At 35.7% G+C, this 21,678-nt stretch overlaps 2 protein-coding genes across 3 annotated transcripts in view; both read left to right on the top strand.

The window, feature by feature from the left end:
• LOC128158724 (leucine-rich repeats and immunoglobulin-like domains protein 2) overlaps positions 1–14,254 on the top strand; it is a 31,584-nt gene extending 17,330 nt beyond the window's left edge. The window contains exons 7-19 of the mRNA XM_052821671.1: positions 218–361; positions 1,361–1,432; positions 5,056–5,127; positions 7,934–8,077; positions 8,287–8,511; positions 8,853–9,016; positions 9,147–9,286; positions 9,604–9,790; positions 9,985–10,263; positions 10,525–11,244; positions 11,553–11,897; positions 11,999–12,115; positions 12,332–14,254. Coding sequence (XP_052677631.1) covers positions 218–361; positions 1,361–1,432; positions 5,056–5,127; positions 7,934–8,077; positions 8,287–8,511; positions 8,853–9,016; positions 9,147–9,286; positions 9,604–9,790; positions 9,985–10,263; positions 10,525–11,244; positions 11,553–11,897; positions 11,999–12,115; positions 12,332–12,714 — 2,992 coding nt within the window. The 3' untranslated portion in view covers positions 12,715–14,254. The remainder of the gene's footprint in view (positions 1–217; positions 362–1,360; positions 1,433–5,055; positions 5,128–7,933; positions 8,078–8,286; positions 8,512–8,852; positions 9,017–9,146; positions 9,287–9,603; positions 9,791–9,984; positions 10,264–10,524; positions 11,245–11,552; positions 11,898–11,998; positions 12,116–12,331) is intronic.
• Positions 14,255–16,625: 2,371 nt separating this feature from the next.
• Positions 16,626–20,806, top strand: LOC128158727 (cytochrome P450 1A1-like). Of its 2 annotated transcripts, none has more exons than XM_052821675.1 (2): positions 16,626–16,748; positions 18,258–20,806. In XM_052821675.1, exon 2 carries the CDS (start codon positions 18,263–18,265, stop codon positions 19,778–19,780), a length of 1,518 nt encoding a protein of 505 aa, XP_052677635.1. In that variant the 5' UTR covers positions 16,626–16,748; positions 18,258–18,262; the 3' UTR covers positions 19,781–20,806. The 2 variants fall into 2 exon arrangements, with proteins under 2 accessions (XP_052677635.1, XP_052677634.1); XM_052821674.1 differs by lacking the exon at positions 16,626–16,748 and adding an exon at positions 17,604–17,691.
• The last annotated feature ends 872 nt before the right edge of the window (positions 20,807–21,678 follow it).

The raw sequence follows: 21,678 nt of genomic DNA, 5'->3' as shown, positions 1-21,678 counted from the left end.
TAAGCCAGAATGATCTGGAATTGGTATACATAAATTTTAGAATTAGGGTAGTATTTTATGAAGACCACTTGCCTTTTGAGCCAGCCTTATAATGGTCTTTTCTATATGCATTGACAAATGTGACTGTTAAAATTCTATTTGAAATTTCAAAGAAACCATTGAAAAAACCTTGATTAAAGCTCAAATCAACACTGTATGTTTGTCTGTGTTTTTGTAGGGAGATCACCAAAAACAAACTGAAGCAGATTGGAGGACTGACATTTCAAGACCTGAAGAACCTCAAAGTTCTAAAGTTGAGGAAGAATTCCATCTCCAAGATCGATGATGGGGCATTCTATGGTTTAGACAAACTCATCACACTGTAAGTGTTAAGAGCCTAAACTATTCTGTGTTGTTCTATTCTGACTGTAATGTTGTAGAAAAGAAGATCTGTAATTTGGTCACATCCTTTTAAACATGTTCAACAACTGCTACCAGTTTTCCACTAGTTTATTTTCCTTTACAAATCACCGACTGTGTGAGATGTAACTCTAGGTATTGACAAAGTGTTTAGGAGAGAAACATTTGTTTTAGCAATTTGTTATCAGATTTACCTCTTCAAGAGAAGTAGCAAACCAGAAAAAAATTCTTCCCCTCGCAAAAGGCCCTGGCAGACAACAGAAGGAGAAACTATAATATAGAGCTCAGTAAATCATTAGATCTCCAGAAAGTTCATCCACTCAAATATTGACAGAATTGATTGTATAAGGTCCTATTGTAGGCTCCCAGTTCACTGTGTTCAGGATTCGTTTGAAACTGGAGCATTATTGATGTAGATTTCAAGTGCATTTATGTATAACTTTTGTGTAAAGAAAAAAAAAACATGAACAAAATCAAGGTCTTTGCTACCCTAAAATTTGGCATATTTGAGAAAGAGAAAATGATCTCGTATTTTTAGTAAGGACAGTGTTTCTGTATTTCCTCCCCTTTGCACAAAAAATGAGCAAAACATCTGGCTAAGTTTAATAAGGATTGATATGAATTTGATATGTGAGCCATGATAATGAATTTCTTCACACCCAGACTCTGGCAGTGAAAGCATAAAAACATATGCTTGTTAGTGGCCTACACACAAAAACTGTATTGTGCAGAATGGCAACAGAGAATTTAGTGAAAAATGTGCGGAGAGGAAAAAAATTCTGTGGGAATCTTTGACAACTTGGGGCATCTTTTTCACTGATAAACTCAAATGATCATTTATGAAGAAAAAAACCAACGCAGTGTACAACCTTGAACTGACAAGTATTTTTTTGAAAAGGATGTATTTTTTTTTTTTTATACATTATTTATTATTTTAAATGAGACACACTTTGTATTTCAGGCAATTGGAACACAACAACATCACAAGAGTAACCCAGTCTTGGTTGTATGGATTGAAAGGATTGAGAGAAATGTGAGTTACATTGATTACAAAAACAAAAATTAAACCAAGCACAATATTAGAAAAAAAGAGGGGGGGGGGTTAGGGAGGGGGTAGTAATTTAAATTTGATACACCAAAGCCCCACACTCTTTAATGAAGACAGTGAAAAGGAATGAGAAGAGAGTTGAACAGCATATGGCAATAGTCTGCAGTGATGGGGGATGTTTACTGGCAACAACACAGGGCCGGTCCTGTTAGCTGACCAGTGTTTATTTGTGGAAAACTGACACTAATCACTTCATTATTGGTGATGATAGCTTGTTCCTATGGACTCAACTTCAAGGGGAGGATACCTTTATCAGGGATGAAAGGGTTCAGAGAGGGAGTTTTTTGGTCCAATACCTTTCCTTAATTATAGTGGGATATCTTGAATGTTCAATGGATATCTTGCATTTCAAGCATTTGCAAATGAAATATATAATAGATCTTACAATAAATAAAGGGTTTCTACTTATTACCAATGAATCTAAAAACTGTAGATAGATTAAATAATTTGTGTTGATGTTTATGTCTAAAAATATAACCTCCTCTCCATAGACACACAGTTTGGATATGTTATCATTTTAACAAGCATTTGTTTTGTTTCCGTCTTGCCCAGCTCATTTTTCTTGGCTTGGGTGTAGAGCCGTGTGATCTTCACAGGAAGACGGCTGATCTGTCATCGGCACTGTAATTGACTTGGAAACCAGGAATCAAAATCTGAACTCAAATATTATTTCAGTCCAGCTGTGACTGACTAGAAAGTTCCAGTGATATTTTCCTGCTGGAGCGAGCTGGGGGTCCCCTCTCCCCCTTATTGATTTCTCCTCTGTTCATGGGAAAATGAAAGGGAATGCTGAGGTTCAAAATCTTTTCAAGTTTTACAGATTCGTCCTTAAAAAAATATTTGGGGAATAAGGAGCAGATTTTCATTAAATCATGTTTTATCGAGGTTAATAAAAGTAATATCAAGATAGAAACTTGTGTTTGATGTGCATTTTATTTCAATAAATTATGTCATACGTATAGAGTGGAGATGATCTATGTTCTCAGGCTTGGTTGATGTACTTTTTCTTGGTTGTGTTCAAAATTCAATATCTTGAGAAGATCGCTAAGCTTGGTACCATGTAAAGTTATTGTAGCATATGGCCAAGACATTGTTATGGAATTAATTTCATGCCTGGGCATTTTCAATATATTTACATCCTCGCCTCATGGTTCCCACTTTCACACCATCACAATAGGCATACAAAAGAAAGCCACGGCTTGCTTGTAAGAGGGATTCTGGGGACAAAAGTTAAATTAATTTTTCTGCTTTATGGATTTGCTTCTGAAAGTCCTTTGCCAAGTGAGATTACCATTTCAAAAGGCTCTCCTGCATTCAACAGGTTTTATGTTGATTTGAAATTGAGGGGATTGAAGAAGTGATGGGATGGGAAAATACAAAAAGAGGGGAATGATATTGGTCGACTTGGAAGAGTTGAAATGACTTGGAAGAGTTGAGATGCGATGTTTGTGACTTATCGTTGAGAGTTGGTCTCTAAGACTGATTGTTTAATTAGGCCACAGAGAGAAGTATTCTCTCATTAAGATGTGATGAGCACTATTTTATCGTCTGTTATGTAGGCTTATCGCCAGCTCTGGAGCCAGCTTACACTTTTGTATGAACAATTCAGAGATATGGTACCCTGCTAGCCCATTTCAGCAAAGCCAAATATTGTGTAAATTTAATTAGCCATGAAGTTTTGGTCATATATTGACTTTAATTACACATTAATCTGAATTTATTGGAAACAAAGGAATACAGAAGTACCAAGACTCTTGAATTGCGCAGCAAGAAATGCCTACGCCTTATCCTTGATATATCCTAAGCATTGTAAATATTAAAAACCAACCACATATATTAAAATAAAACATTTTCTAAAATCTACAAGCATCAGTTTAAATCTTGAAAGTTCAGCGTATGGTATGAGAGGTATTTGACTGCTTCTGTTGGGTAACTGGAACCAATTGTATCACAGGGTCCCATGTGGCCAGACCTTACTCTATTTGTCCTCTAGCATATGAGAAATTAATGTGCAAGTTTCTTTGGTCAAGGAAGTTAACCCATGATGAATAATAAAAAAAAATTGTTCTGATTATTTAGAAATGGTTAAAAAAAAAAGAAGAGATACAAGATGTAATGCAGTTGTTAAAACGAAACAGTCTTGTCTCACTTTGTTGTTTACATTGACTGCGGAAACATTTCGGAGAATGATTATAAACACTTCTTTTATTATGATTTAGTTGCTGGAGCACTTGGTTATGAACTTTCGGTTCTTTGAATCGGCATTGAGGGCTAAAAATATTTGTTCTGTCTGGAATTGATATGATGTTATCTTATTATCAAACAGTCTGTAAAATAATCTTCAAACTTTCTGCAAAAAAATGTTCTAGCGTGTGCGGTGATCTGTGACCCCAGAGGTCGAAAGTGAGATTTGTGCACAAATGCAAAGGTAGAAGAAGGCAGATTACCCCCGGCTGATGCTGTGTATTCTATTTCACTGCCGTCATCTGAACAAATTTGATTAGGTAAAGGATCTAGTTGGAAAAAAAGGCTGATAATTTCTGACACGAGGATAATGATGTTTCCAGGTGCCGAAAATATAAAAAAAGAAAAGCAGTGATGGAATTTCCAGCTTGGAAATCTATCTTCTCTTGTTTTCACAAAAAGTATTTTGCCAGGTGTATGCATCCTGTGTAGGGAGGAAACTTTCTAAATTTTTTGGACTGAATTTTTTTTGGGCGCAAGTTTGATAAAGTTCATAATTGAGGCCTCTAGTAACTGACTAAATGACAACAGTAAATTATTAATGACAAAGATCGATGGTAAGAATTATATGTACGTGTATTTGATTTACATTAATTTACAGAATTACACAAGAATTGAACTTTCCGACAGTTATTGGATGATTTTCATTATTTCTGTTCACTAATAAAGAAATATAAAAAAAAAGGTCTCCCTATTATGGTGAAATCAGGGTCTGTTGTATAATTTGTCTATTAAGATGCGTTAGAGCGCTTGTAAATGTGAAACATGATCTTGTCCCTTGAAAATTGATGTTTTTTCTCCATGAAACTTAACACCTTTAGTTGTCTAAGTAGAGCGAAAAATACTCTTCATTTTCCTCCCCCAGAATATGTAAATAGTCTGGAAACTGGATTTATGGCATATATTCTGAATATATGTGCTCAACATCATTTGCCTGTATTATAATATTATTCTCCATAATTTGAAATCATGAAGAGTTCTTTAATGGGTTCATTTTTTTTCTCTAAAGTCTCAATTAAATTCAAGCATAAAAAAATATTTCCATCTTCTTAAATAGGAGTTGAATTTGATTTTTTTTAAAATTAGACTTCAGTAGGTCTTCCATCACAGCAAATGATTTTTTCTTGGACAAGTAGTAAACATGATGTTCTCTAATACTAAGTCTTTCAAACTTTGCAAAATGACCCATTAATTGTTTGGATACTGGGTATGGTTTGTTTCTGCATTGATGATATAATTTTAACATTGATCTGTTTCTATGATGATATGATTTTAACCTCCATCTTTTTTCTTTGTATTTACAGAAATCTTGCACACAATAAAATCCACACCATTGATTCTGAAGCCTGGCAGGGCTGTGAATCCATCGACACCATGTAAGTATTAGATTATACCCAGTATCTCAGGCTTAGTAATGCTAAATCGCATGTCTGATCAATGCAGCTTGCTTTCAATAAAAAAAGAATTGCAGAGGATAGATTTTTTTGGAAAAACAGACTTTGGATAAGTTTTTGTACATGTTGATTGAAAATTAAATTGAAGTTGGGGAAAATGAAATTGTATCATTATGCGTGAGAAAATCCAACCTGTTCAAACATAGCAAATTTGACACTGAAGTTATTAAAAAGTCGCCATTGTTAGTTTGAAGTGAATGTCACTTCCAGAGAAGAGGAGAAAAAAAAGTAAAACTCTAATAAGATGGTAACATTTGCTGTAATTTCTTCAACCTTTCAATAATGAATTAAGGGATTCAGACATGCCAATATACAATCTACGGGTTCTTTTCAAGCACCTCTCTATCCTAATCCATATTAGCATGAAAAACTCATTGAGTGTAGAGACTTAAATCTGGTCCCCTTGATTCATGGTCAGTGCTAGAGAAAATGTCCTCTCAAATTAATTCTCCATCTATTTCCCTGACTCTAGGTGAGGAGGAATTGATTGAAGGTGCCTTATTGTTAGAGCAATCCTTTTGTGATACTTTTTTTTCTTCATTACTTTTCATGGTGCTGGGTTGACATTTTATGGTTCTGTAATCTTAAGGTTGGAATGCAGCATTATCAAACGACCGTGTGATATAACAAGGGGACAGCCAGATCTTGAAACACTTAAACAGTCAGGTGCTAACAAATCAAGAGTTACGTGGTTTAAAAAAAAAAATAAGTTAATTAAAGAAGTTCAGGAAAAGATAGCCCAACTGTTTCTGTATTTTTGCTTGTAGGCCACCGTGGTTGCATCAGGTGCACACAAATAGAAACTGCACATTCGTTCAAGAATTTGTTGGCTTTCATACATGTGTGGAGATAAAGTTTTGGGTAGAAATAGAAATTTTTTGGTCAGAAAAGCGAACCATGCTTCGAATATTTTCCAAAGGCTACTATGGAAAGGTGCTGTTGAATTGTAGATTTTTGAGTCGTATTCTAGTTTAATCATTACAACTGTTGTGATCTTCCTTTCATGAATATAAAATCTACAAGAAATCAAAGTTCATTGAATCATGCTATGAGTTTGCATGAACAGGTGTCTTATATAAAAAGTCCAATGTGATTTTGTATGAACTAAAGAGCAGGGACAATGCTAATAGGATAAATATTTAATGAGGCTTTAGACTAATTAGTCCCTTTCATAACTCATTAGATTTATTTAGCCACAGATAGGTTTTGAACATGTGGAACATAAATTTTGCAATGCAAGTTTATAAAAAAAAAATTAAAAATTAAAAACTGTTTAATGTTTGTATGGTGGCTAGAACAGTGTGTATATATAGGAATCTGAATGAAACAAGTCATTATTCAGATTGGCAGCCCTTGCACTTTGAATATTAATGTTGCCCAACTTAAGTCAATACGGAGAATTCCCAGTACACACCAAGTTTTTTTTATGCCTATCTCCTTTTTATGATTTTTGTTTTCCCCTCAGTACATCTGGAATGACTAATTAGTGAAATTAATCCGCTTTTGTTTGGAGGTATTCCAAGGAGAAAGTTTATGGTTTGGAAAAACTTTGATAACCATAGCATCCTCCAGTGTGGTGTTCTGACATTGTGATGTATATTGTAAACATGTGAGGAAGTTTAAGTGCAGCTTTGCTAAAAACCAAGAGCAGAGTTAATGGATCATTTCAAATTAACTTATGAAATAGATACAGAAGACATTCACTGATATCAACATGATCAGAGCAAATGAAACTTTAAAGATTTTTACTCTTGTAGAGGAAATATTCTTGTCATTACTAAAAAGCTTATCACATTATGAAATAAATTAAGATTGAAAGTAGAATCTAATTAATGAGGTGTGGTGCTGTGACAATCTGTAATGTACGCTATGATCTATGCTGTGAGGATTAATTAACTGGTAAACTGAAATGAAGAAGTCTCTGCTAAGATTCTATGAACAGTTTAATGTGTGTGCCGTTCCTATTCAGCCCTGTGGTAATTAACTTTACACCGTTGCTTTTATTGTCGCAAATGTCATGTAAAGTGCAGCAATTGGTGTTGGGCTACACTAATTAGTGCCAGGGAAAACCCTCCTAGTCGGCCAGTGCTGTTATAGTCCAGCTCTCCATGGATTAAAAAGTCATCTCCAGTTCAAATTACCATGCATGGTCTGGAGACAATTGCTTGTTGACCGGGGATGTTCACCCCAAAACCAGATTGTTCACGAACAAATCTGAGGGTTGATTGACACCCAGGGATAAATCAATATCAGAATATCTCACAGGTGTCGGGATGCATGTCTATGCATATTTTATGATACAAAATTTGGAGGGTTAGGAAACAAGATTTGATATATAGATGTGGCAAAGTTTGGGATGTATTCATTTTCCGCTGTGGGAATGACTTTTGACATGGGCCATGTTAAAGATTTAAGTACACCTCTGTGTTATGAAGGGTGAAGCCACCTCTGAAGGCTGGACAATGGAGACCGGGTTTTAATGGGCAGGGATCAGTGCCTGATAATTGACCAAGTTTTAAGGCAGTCAAATCATTTATATCTCTGTCAATGGAATGAGAGGCTGAAACGATGTCTTTTCTTAATAACACAGAGCACATGGTTCACAAATATATGTTTGTTAGATTGTAACAACTTCATGTGCATCAACAAAAAACAATAGCAAAAATAGTAAGAATAGTCTATAATATAAAAAAATGTAATAAAAGTTTCTTTGTTTGATTTTCTGCAGAGATCTGTCCAATAACCGCCTGGTGACCATCAGTAGCATGGCCTTCTCTAAGCTGGGTCAACTAAAGAAGCTGTACCTCAACAGTAACATGATCACCAACATTCAGGACGGGGCGTTCCAGCATCTCCACCAACTGGAGGAGCTGTAAGTAGTGGACACTCATCTCAAACCACAAAGACCACAAACACTTGATCACTTACTTTGTACTTGTTTGTTGAATGAAATTCCCTATGCTGCAATAATCTCATGTACAAGATAAAAAAAATCCCATTTTACATTGAAAAAGAAATGTATCAATATAATTCATATTTTGTGTAAATTATTGTTGATATTTATTTTTTTTTTGGCTACAGAGAGCTGAACAACAATGAAATCTCCTGGACCATTGAGGACAAGTCTGGCGTGTTTGAGGGGCTGGCAAATTTGATCAAACTCAAACTTGAGAACAACAAAATCAAGTCCATCTCAAGTGATGCTTTCTTGGGTCTGGCTAACCTGAAGGTTCTGAGTTTGAGTATGAACAACATCACATCCATCAAAGACAATGCCCTGGAGAGCATGGTCACTCTGCAGCAATTGTAAGTGTGGCAGAAGAGCGCAAGAGAGACAACTCTTGCTTTTTATGCAAAATTCTGTAAAATGTATGAAAGGGAACTTTGTAAAGATTAATTATAGGTCGTTTGTAATGAATGAAGTTACATTCATATGATTAATTTATTCAAAATTATATAATTAATATTATGTAATAAATACTAGCTTAATCATAGATTGTAGATTGTTAGAGGTTGGAATTTATCTGTGTTGCTTTTAAGACTTGTCAAAAATTTCACTTTACCTTTCTTAATTTCAAAAATTTCATTCTACCTTTGTTGATTTCAAGGTTATCAGAGCTTTGATTTTACTTGTGTTGTTTTAACAGGTACCTGAACTCGTCCAGCTTCTTGTGTGACTGTCAGTTACAGTGGCTGCCCACCTGGCTCCTGTCCAAAACATTCCACAACATGGTCACTGCTGTGTGTGCCTATCCCCCAAACCTCATCGGGCGGAGTGTGTTCCTGGTCCAGGGGGACGACTACAAGTGTGGTGAGTGTTAAAAGTGGAACTATTACAGATAAAGAAACCAGTGGGATAAAAACTGGCTCTAGTCAGAGTATTGAAATATTGACTCAGAATTTTAGGTGATTTATTGTTATATATTTATGAATCTTTGCAGATGGAGATTTCCTGAAGCCGTACATTTTGTCCCATCCTAAGACCAGGGTGGCTCTGAAGAATGACAACATCACATTGACATGCCAGGCTGTCAGTACAGAGGACTCGGGGACAGTGTTCATCTGGAAGAGGGACAATGTGGTATGTTTACAACTTATGGTAGACCTGTTACTATGGTTTGATCAATATCGGTTGTACACGGCTTTTCCTAGGATTTCATTGTTAAGTTGATCCATGAAATTAAATGTGCATCAAAGTGCAGTATCTAATAACATAAATTGATCGAATCATTGGCCACTGAAACTGTCATCTTCAAAACTGTCATCCTCAAAAATTGATGCCCCTGAATATTGATGAAACCACAGTAGGCCTTGAAATAGATTCAGTAAGTAACATAAAAAAACCATGTTGAGTGTGTTTGGGAGAGTGGGTACTAATTGATGGCTCCTCTTTAACAGATGCTGACTGAGGGGGTGGACAGCACCAAGGAGATGGGGAACCTGAGTGACGGGCGGAGGATCTACAACTTCACCTCCCACCTCCACCTCCGGAACATCCAGGAAAGAGACGTGGGCAACTTCCAGTGTATCATCACCAACAAGTTCGGCTCGGCCTACACCCACAAGGCAAACATCACCATTCACGGTACGTTGTTCAGATTTTTTAACACTGCAAGCTTGATTAAATACTTATGTTATCCTAGCAATATAGTTTAACGTTAGTTTGAACATATTTGATTGTATTTATATGCACACAAGTTCTGGCAACTTGCTAGCTGTTCATTATTATCGATATTAAGGGGATTTTTATTACTTCATTGATTTGTTCTGTTTTCACAGAGTATCCTGAGTTTATCAAAACCCCAAACAATGTGACTGTTAAAGTTGGAACCACTGCCAGGTTTGACTGCTCAGCTAAAGGCGAACCCAAGCCAAAGATTGTGTGGAACAAGAATGGTGGGAACTTTCTGGCAGCCAATGAGAACCGCTTCCACGTGATGACAGCGGACGATGTGTTCTTCATTGCTCAGGTGAAGCCGGAAGACGAGGGCGTATACAGGTGTACAGCGTCCAACTCTGAGGGTCAGATCAGCATCAACGTAACACTGACTGTTCAACGTGAGTAATAACTTCACTGTAAAATCACTGCTTATTAGCCTTATAAAAATTTTAGCCGAAATTTATTCTTAACATGTTTAAAGAATTATAACATACCTTTTCATACACAAATAAGCTTCCATTTAAGTTTGCCCTCTAACAAGGAGAATAGATAAGCAAAAATATAAAGAAGAAAATTTTTGATGTTTAAAATAAGAATTAGATTTATCACTTGATCCTTTTATTTATGATACTGACAATGTCAATAACTTTTTGATACAGAGCCTCCATCTTTCACGGAACCAATGAGAAGGAACAAGGTTGTGAACGAGGGACAGACCGCAGTGTTGGAGTGTATGGCCGAAGGTCGCCCCAAACCTCTGCTGACCTGGAAGAAGGACAACCAGAGCCTGGAGCTGACCAAGCGACACTTCCACGCGGCCAACAACCAGCTGCTCATCATCGTCAAGACCACGCTGTCCGACAGCGGCAAGTACACCTGTGAGATGAGGAACACCCTGGGCAGTCGCAGTGACGATACCCAGCTTTATGTACAGAGTGTGGACCACCATATCCCCACCAGGCAACAGAGTCCCTCGTCAGAGGAAAGCCAGATGGATGAGTCCACTACAACTGGTATAATCATCATTGCTGTGGTGTGTTGTGTGGTGGGAACCTCGTTGGTCTGGGTTATAATCATCTACCACACCAGGAAAAGGCAGGAACTGTATGCTCCTGCCTCTACAGAAGAACCGCCCATTGCTGCCGAGTATATGGGCCAGCCACCGTATGATGATGATGGTATGTACCCCCAGCAGGTGATAATGTATTCCTCACAGCCCGGGAGTTACCAGCAGTATCAGGAGTATCAGAGTAAGGAGTCGGGCTACGAATCGTCGTCGGGAAGGAGCCGAGCGGCTAGATTACCGGCCATCTTTCCGAGTGATGTGGAGGAAGGGAGTCACCAGTTGGGAGCCAGGGTCCCTGCTGACCACTCACCTGGTAAGACTCACCTGTACAACCCCCCATATCAAATTAGCTTTACTGATAATATCACTAGTTGTATCATATTTTTCATTGAGTTTTTATGTTTTCACACTCCTTTTAACTAGCTAGAAAATGAAGTTCGTTTTCTTGATGAAATCATTAGCTAAGGGAAAGTACTCTGCATAATAATATTTTTTTAAGAGAAGATTTAAATTCCTTGCTTTAACATACCATGATCATAACTACAATCATAAAGAGGGAGTTAAAAGATAATAGTTGAAATGCATATATAACTGAATCTTTCTTTCTTTGATTTCTTGCAGACAACAGTGCTTCGTATCCTAACAGTGAAACCGACTCGCTGAAGAGTTCTCAGAGTACAAGTAGCACCCACACAAGTGGTCACCAGACCCTGAGGACATTCCACCCAGACATACGGGAGGTCCCTCAACCTCCTCCCCTGCCCCCCTCCACGCGGTCCCAGAGTAAGGGGGTGGATCAGACATTTTGTGAGAACTGTGAACACTGTCGAGGTGATGGTAGTGACTCTTATCAGTGCCAAAGTTTAAGTAGACATTCTATGCAGAATGGCACATACTCAAATGGATTACCCCATCCAGGAGTTCATCATGGGTCTCTGCCCCAGCCCCCAGGAAGTGCTTTCAGAGGTATTTATTGACAGATTGCATTATTGAATTTATAGGTCTTTGGATTAAAAGTTGTTTTGTTTAATTGAAGAGTGTTTTACAATCTCGTGTCTTTGTTTCAGAAGTAGGAGTCTCAGAAAGAACATGTGATAGTCCACCACAACATACCTGTTCATGTTCTACCTGTCATAGTCGTGTGACATCACCTGTATATAACTCATCTCATAGAGCAAGCAACGGTAAGTCATACCATGTACATGTAGTACTTTATTGAAATTTTGGGGTTAAGGGGAAAGGGACACAGTTAAAATTTCTTTTTTCTAATTTTCTTTCAAAAAAAAAAAAAGCAGTTGCATATGCATATCTGTTGCAGGTTTTAGAAAATTTTATACTTTCTGACAAGTTATTGGTTGAAACTACATATGTATTAACAACTTATATTTCTTTCTTTACAGTTTGTTCTTATCGCCATAGTCCGCAATCAGCATCTCACTCCAACAGCAATGGACCTTGTTATTTAAATACTCATGAGATTCATATTTGTACAAATCCGCGTTGTGTGCCCCCTGGTGAGAACCGGGGATATCGTAGTGACAATCAGGAGGGGAGAAAACTCCATCGGTTCCGATCAGCAGAAAACTGTGTGGTCAGTGACTATCATGTCCGTGGGGAGAATCGGGGTCATCACAGCCTGAGTCGCAACTGGTCAACGGACAAAATACCCCCCACCATTCCACCCAAACAGCTTAAACACAATATGTACATTCACGCCAGTAAGTGCGCTGTGGCACAGAATGGGGGACCACATGGCAAATACCCCCCACCCCAGGATGTCTAGCATAATACCTGTAGAGCAATGTTAACATATTGGGGAGGGGGGTCAAAGCAAGCTTAAGAGTTTACGCTGTCCTTATAATGTGAAGCCAGTTTATATATCATCCAGAAAGGGGCAGTGCCAATTCTTAAGTTTGTGATACAGTGAGATATTTAGTGATTATTATCAAAACCTGTGAAATTATAACCATTGTTGACTGTGATTGTATAAGCCAAAGGTTTTTTGTTATGTTCAGTTTTCTTGTGTAATACAAATTAGATTTCTTAATCATGCATTTATGAAATTGACATGTAGCCTTAAAGAAAAAGCATTAGCATGCATTCATAGGAGAAAAGAATTATCCATAGCATTTATACACCAAAAGCATTATAAACCTAGGCAGTTTGAAAATGTTTCTTGATTGCATAATATCTAAGCAATATCATCTTTGGATATTTTGTTCTTGGGCTGTAAAAAGAATTTCATTCCAAAACCCAGTCATGTATGATTCTTTCACATTGTATTTAGATGTAAATAATTTATATATGAATTGAAATACCTCATACCACAAAGATTTGGTTCATATTTGTTTCTGTAAGTTGTTCATGGTGTAATGAAAGAATATTTTGTTTGTTATATCAAGATTTCCTCACTTTTTTTTCAAAATGTTTGCCCAATTAAAAACTGAGTGGAAGACAACAAAAAGGAGGATTTTTCGCCCCCAAATCATGTTATCAAGTTATGTCTGAAAGCTACGACTTTTTTTTAGCTGTTGAAAATCTTTATTTTCTGGGTTATAAGTTAGATTGAACCAAGATGGTGATGTCACATGTTGTTTTGCAGCAGCTGATGAGGTGCTTTAAATGATGTATCAGTATTTTATACATACCCTCTGTTCACAAGGAATACTGTTTTCGGTGAACCACTTCCTGGAAACAGCTCTCTCTGATGAACATTGGGTATAGCAAATGTGTTATTATTACATATTGTGACTATATTATGAAATCCATACCAAGTAACCTCCCTTTGTTACGAGAGTTTTTTCTTTCCTCGCCCATTGTCACTTACAAGTCATCTTGTCATTACTTTCATTTTTGATGTCTTTATATGTGTTATGTTTTATTCATTAAATGTACATCGTAATTCTCCTTTTAAGATAAAATCGAATATGAAAAATTATTTGAACTTGTCTATGAAATTTAAAACATCAATTGAAAAATGATAAGAAATATCAGACATGTTGGTCTTTACTTTCTTGAAAGAATATTATTTTAATTCTTTACAATTTTTAAAAATAAGTTTAAGTTTTTATTTTAATTTTTGTGAAATTCTTTATAAAAGTTTCTCGAGGTGCCATTAGTTAAGGAGAGTAAACAGATCATTTATCATCACTTGTACTGTTTTCATAGTGTTGGTCTCTCTATTATATATATGCTGTATTATGTCAACTTTATTTATTTCTGGTTGTGTACATTTTGTAATGTGACAACATTGAAGCAAGTTCTGTTATGATATTTGTACAGAAAAACTGATGAAAACAGCAAATTAAAATATTAAAATATTACACTGTGTTGTTTTTCATCTATAAACAAACTGATTGTATCTTTTGATAAAGTGGACCATGTTATAGCCTACAGGGAAATTTAAATTTCTAAATTATAGAGGAAATGCAACACCTTAAATTGTTATTGAAGCTAAATAAATTTGATTACCTTTTCAAATGAAAAGAATATTGCATGGCTTTCAATAAGGAGAAGTAGGAAGCATTAGTTCACCATCTTTCATAATTGGCAAAATGTGTCGCCGGGTATAATGGGATTGTATAATATAATTGTACTTTTTCGTTACGGGGAGATGTAAGTGTACTTTTTGTCACCTGTTCTGATTTTGTTGTTTATGGGCTTTGTTGGATTTGATCACTCATGACCAGGCTTGAGGCGAATTACATTGTAAAGTAATGCATTACATTACCATTACTTTATGAATTTGGGCATTAAATTACCATTACTTACTTTTCTTGAGGTAATGCACTGCATTACCATTACGTGAGAAAAGTAAATAAATGCATTATCATTACCATTACTTTGTAAATAATCAATAATAAGTTTTAAAAATTAAGCTAAATAAAGAGATTTTGCAAATGTTTCAAATATAAAGCACACTTTAAGATATCTACAGGTTCATGTTCACAATCTGCTTAAAATTTAATGACTTAATATGCAAGATTGCTACTGAACTTTATGATCACAAGAGTTTCAAAGGTGTCATCTTCATTCTACAGGAGTCGTGGAAGCTGGGACTGAAAGAAAATGTTTGGCAAACTTTATCTTAGGATATATTAAGTGTTCAGGCAATGATAAATAAAATACATGAGTCTTGTACATGTTGTATGTATTTTCTATCAGTCCAAACTAATGTACTCAATATACACCACAGAGAGAGAGAGAGAGAGTCAATTTCAAATGGGTTATAATATTGAAAGTGATTTTGAGCTGGTTGCATTCCTGTCCTCTATTCTATTAGAAGGGACTTGGGGTGTTCAGTACTTCTTAAAACAATAGATTGTTTGGATACTTTGTTTATCCTTAGGGTTTTGTGTGTTGTTGAGACATTCTTCAAAGTAAAGAATTAATTGAATGCACAACTAATTGGAGTTAAATTTTCAAATGATTTTAAAGTCTTTAATCACAACACTTTTATTAAATGTCGTTGTTTTAGCTAGTATTGAAAATTTTAGAAATTGACTTTTCAATTTTTTTTAATATAATACAACTAAATTTATTTTAATTATCTCAAGATTTGTTTCTTATTCGTTAAATTTTTTTAAAATCAAATACAATTCAAGTCATTTAATTCATCACAATTTTTAAAAAAAAAAGTGAACATGCAAAAATATATAAGCAAAGTAATGTAAAGTAATGCCATGTAATGCCTGCATTACACTAGATTTTGGAAAGTAATGCATTACATTACATTACTTGTAATGCTAAATTTATAGCATTACACATTACTAGCATTACTTTGAAAACATGTAATAATGCATTGCAATGCATTACCATTACATTTAGCATTATCCCAAGCCTGCTCATGACCGTATTTGACAAGTAGTATTCTTGAGTCAGCAAACAGAACCACAACAAAATCCTTAAAAAAAGAGTAGCCACGAGGAAAGGGAGGGAAGGGGGTGGGGTCTCTAAGAAATTGGAGATGTTAAATACTAGTAAGATACATGCAAGACAATATTGCTATTATGAAGAATAGCCGCATTCAAAGGGATGGGATGGCGCCAGATTTTACATAATATTTAAGGCAAGATATAAGTAATTAAATATATTTGAAAGGATGATAACCTGGAAATGTAACTGAGTACTCGTATAATTTTCCTATCCTTGTCCAGAGGATCGGAGAGGAATTCACAAATATTTATAAGAAATAGATATCGCAGGATTCTGTAAATGAAAGGGACAAAACTTACTTCAATTTTATGTAAATCGGTAATGTGTGCAAAGAAGGACAACTACATGCTGAAAAATAACGAGGCTTATATAAATCTTTAAAAGAAAATATAAATAAACCCCAAAATCAGCTTTAATAATTTTTTGCTCACAAACATGTAAAAAACAAAAACAAAAAGTGTACCTGTTTCTTTCATAAAAAGTTCACTATGTATGCTGTTTAGTAAATGAAAACCGGTAGGGGACTTATAATAAATTTGTTAGTATCAACAATTGTCTACATACACGGGGTTTTAAAGTACTCTCAAATTCTCAACAGAGTTTTTCCGAAAATCTAGATAAAAAATCGTATTAATATATGTACTCAAAAATTTTTCGATCGTTGAAATGAATATTAAAGCATGATCATGGGTCTCGTGTCAAAACTGGAGGTGTCAAAATTGTTATGAGATGACACCTCACTAACCTCCGACGGGCGATAACTCGCGGAACGCGACATAAAAAATGTTTATGTAATTTCCATCAATTGTTGTACTGTCTTCCTACACGTACGTGTGCGTGCATGCAGAGTTCTTAGGACAAGTGCATCGAAGGAAAAAAATAGTAAGTAAAGAGCATTGTTTTAACTTTATTAAAAAGGCAATATTTTACAGAAATAAAGTTGCCGTAATCGCAACGACGTTCGATAAACAAGCAAACTACGATGCTTTCATAACCACGCGTTTGTAAACAAAAACGAAACGCGTCATTTGATAGTAAACATGCGTGGCCAAAATTCTCAATACCTTTTATTGTAGCTTTATACATGTATGATGGATTTGTTGATGAATTATATTACAGATATCTTTGGTATAATTAATTATGAAGATAAAAATTTACATGTATTTTAATGCACGAATACACATATATACATGGACACTCTTATTAATAGTGTACGTGTGACTACTGACTACACTGCAGACGGACTTCTGATCAGCGTGCTTGTTTGTCCCAGTAATCACCAAAATTGAAACCACCAAATGACACGTTTTTAGACATGCGACCCGTTTTAAACGTGATATGTTTACGGTTTAGAAAGAGACATAAATGCATTGTGCACGCGCTAGGTGGGTTATGAAAAAAATCAAAGGTCATTTTCCTTATTACTCAGTGTTGGAGAGAAACATTTTTCTACATGTATGACCGTAGTGTTAGCTTATGTATAATGCAAACTATATACACATGTATATAAATATATATTCATACTGCATGGCCATGTAGATGAATAATAAGCGTCGATTTATGTAACAAATTGATGAGATAGATAACACACACAGTGTAAAAGGGTGGAGAGTACAGGTTATATAGGTTATATAGACAAATTATGAAACTGCGTATGATTTTTAAATAAAATTAGAACAATTTAGTACATTTGTCCAAAATCAGGTTACACCAGTATTATTTGACTTTTTATGTCAACGAATATGCGTGTAATTACATGATCACCATACATTGAATACCGTTTCCTCTCTTGGATGTTTGGTAATGTTTGCTCGTTTGAATCAAAGTAAGTTCTCTATCTCACTTAGGTCAACGGCTTAAACTTAAAAATTATTTAAAAGCAAAGTACTGAAAGTACTGGAAAGCAGTTAGCAAGCTCGTATTAGTGTTGTTTGGGAATATATGCTTTAAGAATATGACTTAATTTTGGGGCACTATGTTCCAAAACAAGTTTCACCATTAAATTTTAAGGTTGAAGTTTTTATTGTGAAGTTGTGGACAACACAGTTGGGTGCAGATCGGCTTTCTAGTGAAATACTATAATGTACTTTAAAATGATCTGAAGTAATAACATCAATCGCATTTTATAAAAAAAATGTAGGAAGCATTTAGTACTCAACACAAACTCAAGGCAAAATTTGTGAAATTATTACGATTTAAGCTGATTCATAAATAGATTTGGAAATCGAATAAAATGCCGTTTTTTGTGTCAATAAATATGTTAAATTAATGTGCATTTAAATAAAGTATGACAGTTAACTAGTTTATAATAATTAAAGCCATTACATGTTACATTGTTGCTCAGGTGTTCATAGAGATCCAACTAACAACCATCTATTCACTTCATTCCAGCCAAAATGACGATGATTGGATCGGGATCGAATTTCCATTCTAATCAGAAGACCTCGGACCTTGTCGGGGTGGTGACGGTGCTGTGCACTGTATTTGTCACCCTTAAAATCATCCTGGAGTGGAGCCGCAGACCTCCTGGTCCGTGGGGACTTCCGGTCGTCGGACACCTGCCATTTCTCGGATCTCGTCCAGTGGAAAAGTTCCGAGAGTACCAGAGACATTACGGAGACGTGTTTTCTCTGCGATTCGGCATGTGGCCCACGGTTGTAATATGCGGTAAAGACACCGTGAAAACAACACTCACGCGTGACTCTGACAGCTTCGCTGCACGGCCACCGTTCTTCTCGATCAAGAGTCTGAACGACATGAAGGGCCTCTCTTTTAGTGGCTTTGACGAGAGATACCTACAGCACCGGAAAATCGCCAGTAGTGTGATCAGGGAGTTTAGTAGCTACGATCATTCAGGGATGCATGAAATTTTTAGAGAAGAGGCTGGTATCCTTGTCTCCAACTTTCTGGAAGCTAAAGGCAAACCTTTTAATCCCAAATCGGAAATTTACTTGGCAACTGGTAGTAGTATATACCAATTTTGCTACGGAAAAGGCGAGAACATACGAGAAGATCCAGATTTCTTAAAAGTGATGAATGATCAAGCTATATTCCAGGAATTCTTCACTGCTGGAAATTATTTCGATGTTTTACCTTGGTTACAATACGTTTGTCCAGGCCGATTCAATAGATTTTTAGAATTAACTAATCACTTCAAGAACGCTCGCAACACTCATGAAATTGAGATCAAGAATACGTTTGATCCAATGCACACCCGGCATGCTATGGATGGTCTTCTGAACGCTTGTTTGAAATACAACATCACAGATTTACCTAACGAAGTTGGTCTGACGAAAAGCCAGATTTTAGGCACACTGCAAGACTTTTTTGGCGCTGGGTTCGAAACGACCGCAACAACACTAAATTGGGCTCTCATGTATCTCGCTGAATATCAAGATGTGCAATTGAAAATCCAAAAAGAACTAGACGAAACCATAGGGAGGAACAAGGTCATAGCAATATCGGATAGAAATGTTTTACCATACACGGTGGCAGCAATATCAGAAGTTATGAGATTAGCACCAGTAGTTCCAATGGGGATTCCACATATGACAACAACTGACGTATTTGTGAAAGGAAACCTGATAGAGAAAGGGACCGTTGTATTCTTTAACATTGCTTCTGTCATGCACGACGAATACTGGGGTAATCCGTTCGAATTCCAGCCCGAAAGGTTTTTAGACGACAAAGGTTGTCTTATTAAAGAGAAAGTGGATAACGTGCTTGCATTCAGCGCTGGGAGGCGTAGTTGTATCGGGAAAATGATGGCCCAGTCCGAGATATTCTTCATGTTGGCGCACCTTCTGCAGAACTGCAGTATTGACAAGCCTGAAAACACTCACTATGACTTCAATGGCAATTACGGCTTAAGTTACTCTCCTAAAGAATATGAAATATGTGTTCATCCAAGATAAATAAAAAAATTACGACACCGTTCACCATAAGCTACGGTTCCCATTAAGTTTAATCATTTATGTATCGATGTAAGTCAGAATGTGAGAATTATTTACTGTGGTGCTTGTATCTGGATAATACAACACGTACTTTCTGTATACTTTAATTGGTGAATATTAGAATAACCATGGTGCATAATATTTGTAAAACAAATACATGTACAGTAAAACACGTTTATAACGAAGTGCCAGGGACAAGCAATTTTGTTTTGTTATAAGCTTAATTCGTTACATTCATTAAGTTTAGATCATGTAATAAAGTCACGGGGAATGAAAATCTCTCCGCTGGTAGCGTAAATTCACTATTATAAGCGTATTTGCTATAACCGTGTTTTACTGTACATTGAATACATCTTATCAAAATTAAAATGACCTATGAAGAAACTGGTCTTAGTCATCACGTTGTGCAGGGGTTATATCTGTTGTAGGTAAAGCAGTGAATTACAACTTACTTACTTATATCTCTGCATGCATCCATAGACGTACATTTTAAAATGCTTAACCTCTCTATTATTTCTAGTCACGAGCAAGAGCAACCTTTTAGCAGAGCAAACTTTGAGCACAACAGGGTTGTTATTTTACGCATTCGTTGTTTAATAACATTGAAATGATATAAGATATATTACATAGACAAACTCAGTCATACAATGTAACAATACTAGTAATCCATACGTAAGAATATTTCAAAAAGATAAAACTTGTGCAAAAATGTCTCTTTAGATGAGGTTGAATAACATGTAATACCAGTAAGAAGAGATAAAGAAAGTTTAATCGATCGATCTAAAGAAAAGCACAAAATTGTCGAGTAAATATCAGCAAATTACTGTCATTATCAATCAAATAGATTCTATATATATGCTGTATTATGTCAACTTTATTTATTTCTGGTTGTGTACATTTTGTAATGTGACAACATTGAAGCAAGTTTTGTTATGATATTTGTACAGAAAAACTGATGAAAACAGCAATTAAAATATTAAAATATTACACTGTTTTCTTTTACATCTATAAACAAACTGATTGTATCTTTTGATAAAGTGGACCATGTTCTAGCCTATAGAGAAATAAAAATTTCTAACTTAATTTTAGAAGAAGATGCAACACCATTAACTGTTATCGAAGCTAAATAAATTTGATAACCTTTTCAAATGAAAAGAATATTGCATGGTTTTCAATAAGGAGAAGTAAGAAGCATTTGTTCACCATCTTTCTTAATTGGCAAAATGTGTCGCCGGGTATATTGGGATTGTATAGTATACTAGTAATTGTTTTGTAACGGGGAGATGTAAGTGTACTTTTTGTCACCTGTTCTGATTTTGTTGTTAATGGGCTATGTTGGATTTGATCACTCATGGCCGTATTCAACAAGTAGTATTCTTGAGTCAGCAAACAGAACCACAACAAAATCCTAAAAAAAGAGAGAAGCCACGAGAAAAAGGAGGGGAGAGGGATCGAAGAAATTGGAGATGTGAAATACTAGTAAGATACATGCAAGACAATATTGCTATTATGAAGAATAGCCGCATTCAAAGGGATGGGTGGCGCCAGATTTTACATAATATTTAAGGCAAGATGTAAGTAATGAAATTTATTTGAAAGGATAACTTGGATAAGTAAATAAGTACATGTATTATTTTCCTATCCTTATCCAGAGGATCAGAAAGGAATCCACAAATATTTATAAGAAATAGACATCGCAGGTTGCTGTAAATGAAAGGGACAAACTTACTTCAATTTTATGTAAATCGGTAGTGTGTGCAAAGAAGGACAACTACATGCTGAAAAATAATGAGGCTTATATAAAGAAAACCAAGCATATTTTTAATAGAAAATATAAATAAACCCCAATTTATTTGCAC

The sequence above is a fragment of the Crassostrea angulata genome, chromosome 8 (assembly GCF_025612915.1).
Source record: "Crassostrea angulata isolate pt1a10 chromosome 8, ASM2561291v2, whole genome shotgun sequence".
NCBI classification, from domain to species: Eukaryota; Metazoa; Mollusca; class Bivalvia; order Ostreida; family Ostreidae; genus Magallana; species Magallana angulata.
Note: the sequence above shows the minus strand (reverse complement) of the source record. Positions and strands in the feature narration are given on the sequence as shown.